Below are 5,600 nucleotides of genomic sequence, written 5' to 3' on the forward strand. Positions count from 1 at the left end.
TTCATCTATAAAAAGCTATTACAAACTATCAAATAAAAACTAATGGCCATACGACATTCTAGAAAAAGAAAAGTAACTATCTTCCTCAAGGATTTCCAAAAACTCTTTGAGGAATATCTCTATCTCCTATATCCCAAGAAAAATAACTATCCACTGCCCTCTGTGCACAAAAGTGGGCTGCTCTATTGAACTTTCTATAAGTATGAACAAATTAGACCTTTTGGAACAGCTTAAGCCACTCCATATCCATGCAATCCATCACTTACAGCTTCCATTTATCCCTATACAAGAAATTCTGCATATACTTGATCACGCCTGCATTATCTCCGTCTATAATGACTCCATAAAAATCAAACATCCAATCATAATGAAGTTTGTCAATATACTTAAAAGCCAACAATTCCACTTGTGTGCTGTCCCAATGTGTTACACACCAACCAGCCGCAGCAATCAGCTTCCCTTCACAATCTCTTATAACAATTCCAATACCCTGCATTCGATCGATGCAAAGCTCCATCCAAGTTAATTTTCAGCCAACCTGTAGGGGGGGGGGGGACACCAAGAATACAGAGTAGACAATCCAACGGATTGAAAGGTATCCCGTTGCTCCAGATGAAATGAAAAACAACTTTGATCCAAGACCTCCAACATATTAGCAGCCAAGTATGCAGGAGAACAGCCACCTTTACCATGCTTAACAGAGAATTCCTGTTATCCCAATTCTAATGAACAGCTACACAATACATCGGCACCCAACTTTACCTCATATCAGCAAACTTCCCAATGGAATCCCATAGCTCATCAAATGAACAAAACCGAGGAACCACCAATCCCCAGTTTTCCAGAACAGTTAGGACATCCCGGAGCTTCTTGCAATTACATGTAATATGATTTATGTCCTCCACCTCACCACATCCCAAAGGGCAAGAAGAATCAGCAGAAAGACACCGTCTACAAAGCCAACCATTAGTTGGGATATTGTCTTTATATAATCTCCACCAAAACAATTTCTTCCTAGGCCTCATCCTGATTTTAAAAATAAGACAAATAGGATCATCATCTTCCATGAAACAACTATTATAAACCATAGTAGAAATTGTTGAACCAAGTGGGCTCTTCACCATTTCAATAGAATAAGTAGACAACCCATTTTCAATCGAAATTCCACAGATTATGTCCACCAGCAATTCTCCAAAACAAAGAAGAAGTTTTGGCCTATTCCATCCAATTCCTTTAAGAATAAAATCTGACACCATCAGATTTTCAATAGAATTGATATCACAAAATGTAGGCCATCTAGATAAAGTCCTATCCCAAATCCACACATCATTCAACACATCAATCTTCCTTCCACATAAATCTTCCAACGAATCGAGCTGCTCAAACTACGGGCTCCTTCACAGATAATCTTCCAGCAGATAGAGCTCCCCTTCCTCCCATCATAATGCCACGGATTATCCCCATATTTATGCCTCATATATTTCTGGAAAAGCTCCAATGGTTTGCAAATAAACTCCCAAGTAATGCGAGCTCTCAATGGTCCAACCCAGTTGTCACCAGTATGAAAACCAAGGCCACCCTTGCATCTTGGACGTACCATGCTCTCCCATGAAGTATAGTGCATGCTTTTATGTGTAGCATGTCTATCCCAAAAAAAGCTGTGACAAATCTTCTCAATATCATTAAGAACAGCTCTCTGCACACCAGTATGTGTCACCATATACACTGATAAAGGTAATAAAACTGAATTAATCAATGTAACCTGTCCAGCCAAAGACAAATGACGGATTCCCCAGGACAACGTACAAGCTCTGGCCTTCTGAATCAGTGGAGTGAAATCCTTCCTAGAAAGCCTCCTCAGCGCCAATTTGACACCCAAGTACTCCATCTCAGCAACTTTACAGCAGCCAATCATCTTAGCTAACCGAGATCTAGTAGTGGATGAAGTCCTCTTGCTAAAAAGAATGGCAGATTTGCCATTGTTGACTCTCTGTCCAGTCCAGCTACAATAGTCTTCAAGAATAGCATTGATCTTCTTAACATTGGGGATTGAAGCACCTGCAAAAAAGAGAATATCGTCAGCATAAAGGAGGTGGGAGACAGAAGGTCCCCCAGCACTGATTGGCACTCCCAGCTCCATGAAATTTTGATGAAAGTGTGCCGACAACAGCTTTGCACATAAGATGAACAGGTAAGGTGACAAAGGACACCCTTGACGGAATCCACACTTTGCATTAATCTTCTCAGTTAACCTCCCATTGATAAGGATAGAAAATTTTCCTAAGCAAGTGGACTTGAACAAGGTTCAAGTGCCTGATAGTATGGTGAAGCCCACTCAGAATTAGATCAGGATGGGGTTGAAACAGCGGTTGCCATTCACGGTTGGAATAAGAATGGCTAATAGAGCCAATGCTCTGAAGGAGCTTAACCAATTGGGACCTATTCTGGAGGTTCCCTGGAAAAGAAAAAAGGAGATGATGGAAGCTACTAGCTCGGTTATGGTGGAGGATCTAGGCGGCGGGGACGCTTCCCCTTTTGTTGCTTAATGTCTTCCATCATTATTTGGAATCATAGGGGTGCTTAGAAGAAACAAACTGGGCATTACTTGCGGAGCCTCATTGGGAATGATGAGGTTTGTTTTATTGGATTAGTTTTGGTCGGATGGATGTTAATAGGTTGGTTGGTGGAGATTGGGATTATCTTCATTGTCCAGCTGTTGGTAATTCAGGTGGATTGCTTGCCCTGTGGAAGAAGGATGTTATGAAATTTGAGGTCATGGCTACTGATGAGCAAGTGTTGATTGGTAAGGTGTTGTTACCTAACCTACAGGAATGGATTGTGGCAGTGGTGTATGCCAAGAAGGATTACCATGCGTGCCGTAGTCTTTGGAATGTGATTGGCAACTTTATTAATGGGAACCTCCCTGTGATTGTAGGAGGGGACTTTAATTGTTGCTTGGATCAGAGTGAAAAGAAGGGTGGACAGAAATACAAGTATACGGTGGGAGCTCAAGAAATGTCTGCTTTTCTAGTTGATAATGACCTGCATGATCTAGTAATTTTGGGGCCGAGATACACCTGGTCTAATAATAAGACTGGGAATAGCAAAATCTGGGTCAGGCTTGACAGAATCTTGATGAATTCGGAGGGTCTTCGACTTGCTCCTCTGGTTACTGTTAAGCATCTGGTTAGATTGGCATCTGACCACTATCCGTTGCTTCTTTTCTTAGCTCCTACTTTGCAGAAACCTGAAGGTAGGTGGCTCAGATTTGAAGACATTTGGATGTCGTATCCGGTTACTTGGAAGATTGTGTGGAAGAATTGGACTAAGCAAGACTATGGGCTACCTGCGGATGTATTGAATGGGAAATGCCATAGAACTTTGAGGGCTCTATTTTTTTGGAGCCGTAACCGATTGAAGGAATTGGGAGAGCTAAAAAATTTACTTTAGGCACGCATGGAGGAGCTTCAGGTTATTGAAAGCAGTGATAGGGAGCTCACTGAAGAACAGGAACAGGAGATGAGGAGGAAGGCAGTTGAATTGAATTCTACTTTGGCGCGTATTGCTACTTGGTGGAGACAACGGGCAAAAAACTAGGTGGATTGAGGAGGGTGATGCCAATTCACATTTCTTCCAAGCTACGGCATCGGCGCGTAGGCGTGGCAACAGGATTGGAGAAGTTCTGAATTCAAATGGGGATCGTGTTGTTGAACCGAAAGCTATTCAAGATGAATTCATGAATTTCTTTATGAGCAAATGGAGAGACAGACAAGTTTGCATGGATAATTGGCCGGTTTTTCAGACCAATGACAAAGTTCCTGATCTTATGATTGAAGGCTGGGAGGCTAACATCATTGAGCAAGAGATCCAGAATGTTGTATTCTCTATGGGAAAGAACAGAGCACCGGGGGCTGATGGTATTACATCTTCTTTTTTAAAATTCTATTGGAAAATTATTAAAAAAGATGTATTTCATGCTATTTTACATTTCTTTAACTCTAACTCCATGAGTGAAAGCTAGAAGGACACTATGGTGATTTTAATTCCTAAGATGGATAATGCTGATTTGCCATCCACGTATAGGCCTATAAGCCTATGCCAATCTTTTTACAAGATTGTTGCCAAGATCTTGATCAATCGGATGAAGCCAGTTCTGGAGAAGATTGTTAGTGAATAGCAGGGGTTTTTTGTACCAGGTAGATCCATCTCTAGCCACGGGTTGGTTGCTCAAGAAGTTATGTGAAAATTTCAGAATTCTCTTCAGAAAGCTGGGATGATGGCTCTCAAGGTGGATATGGAGAAGGCATACGATTGTATGTCATGGGAGACGTTGCAAGCTGTGATGAAGTGTGATGTAGACAAAGGGGAGGTCAACACAAGTCCAAAAAATTCAGATTTTTGCTTCCGTTGAGTCTACTAGCTCAATCCAATTGAGCTAGAATTTTAGCTCATTTATGAGCTAGGCTTTAGTTCATTTATTGAACTAGAGGTTAGCTCATTATTAGCTAGGAATTTTAGCTCATAGTTACATTTATAATTAATGTAATTTTATGTTTTTTATATTTTCTTTTATGTTTGTCTCTTGGAATTCCAAACCGGCCTTTGGAATTCCAAGATTTCTTTTTCATTGGTGGCTCCTTGAATTCCATCATTGCTTTTTAGTTTTATGTGTATGCCCCTTGGGATCTCACTGCTGGCTCCTTGTTTCGTGTCCGCCCTTCGGTTCCCGTGGCTGTGGCTCTCGGTCCGTGTGGTTTCCTTCGTCTTCCATGACCGTCTCCTTGGTTCCTGGTTTGGGTGTAAACCGAGAGCTTGGGGGAAAGTTTTCGATGTGTATTAAATGCTTTAAATTAAGTGTTTCTGTCCTTTTGTATTCCCCTTTCATACCTATAAATATGAGGGGTTATGTAATGTTTGAGTTAGTTGAATGATATTTGATTTTTGGAAAATCAGTTAACCTGCGGGTTGCTCGAAAATCCTGCGGGCTCTTTACAACCTTCTTTTCTCATCCCCTCTGGAAATCCTGCGGGCTCTTTCCATCTTTTCTTCTCGGGCTTCTAATCTCTTTCGTATCTCCGCAAGTGCCACTCCACCTTTATCCTTCTTCTCTAAGTGCAGCAACTTTAGGGTGTCTGTCGTGTTGTTTGCAAGTCGTCGTCATAGTTTTTGTTATTTGGTTTTAAAATTTGAAATATAAGAGTTTACTCTTCCCTATTGTTGTTCTTCCTTATTTTCGTCCTTTTTCTCATTTTCGTCGTTAGAAGTCTGTCGTTGTCGTCTTTGTGGGCGAGGGGTATAGGCTCCCTAGATCTCTTGCCCCATCAATTGGTATTAAAGTTGATTTGAAGCATTTGTTGAAGAAATTGGCATAATCTTGTTATTGATACGGGCAAGAGATCTAGGGAGTCTATACCCACAAAGACGACAACGACGAACTTCTAACGACGAAACTGAGAAAAAGGATGAAAATAGGGAAGAACAAACTCTTACATTTCAAATTTTAAAACCAAATAACCAAAACTATGACGACGACTTGCAAACAACACGACATACACCCTAAAGTTGCTGCACTTATAGAAGAAGGATACAGGTGGAGTGGC

General features: G+C 41.1%; 2 protein-coding genes across 2 annotated transcripts; one reads left to right on the top strand and one right to left on the bottom strand.

The window, feature by feature from the left end:
- Nucleotides 1-758: 758 nt before the first annotated feature.
- Nucleotides 759-2,140, bottom strand: LOC110112019. Its single transcript, XM_020844093.2, has 2 exons — nt 1,390-2,140; nt 759-1,246 (listed from the first exon to the last, which is right to left on the bottom strand). Exons 1-2 carry the CDS (start codon nt 2,138-2,140, stop codon nt 759-761), a joined length of 1,239 nt encoding a protein of 412 aa, XP_020699752.1.
- A 521-nt stretch (nt 2,141-2,661) lies between these two features.
- On the top strand, nt 2,662-3,450 carry LOC110112018. The gene has a single exon (XM_020844092.1). The coding sequence runs from the start codon at nt 2,662-2,664 to the stop codon at nt 3,448-3,450; it is 789 nt and encodes a 262-aa protein (XP_020699751.1).
- The last annotated feature ends 2,150 nt before the right edge of the window (nt 3,451-5,600 follow it).

This window comes from Dendrobium catenatum, unplaced genomic scaffold (assembly GCF_001605985.2).
Source record: "Dendrobium catenatum unplaced genomic scaffold, ASM160598v2 fragScaff_scaffold_676, whole genome shotgun sequence".
NCBI classification, from domain to species: domain Eukaryota; kingdom Viridiplantae; phylum Streptophyta; class Magnoliopsida; order Asparagales; family Orchidaceae; genus Dendrobium; species Dendrobium catenatum.

What these genes read in the sequence shown, in the direction of transcription:
- LOC110112019 (XM_020844093.2), bottom strand. Translation starts at nt 2,140, where the DNA reads ATGGAGCTGGGAGTGCCAATCAGTGCTGGGGGACCTTCTGTCTCCCAC. An exon ending in GATTATCTGTGAAGGAGCCC is followed by an intron (nt 1,247 to 1,389) that starts GTAGTTTGAGCA and finishes TGATGGTGTCAG; the next exon opens with ATTTTATTCTTAAAGGAATT.
- LOC110112018 (XM_020844092.1), top strand. Translation starts at nt 2,662, where the DNA reads ATGGATGTTAATAGGTTGGTTGGTGGAGATTGGGATTATCTTCATTGT.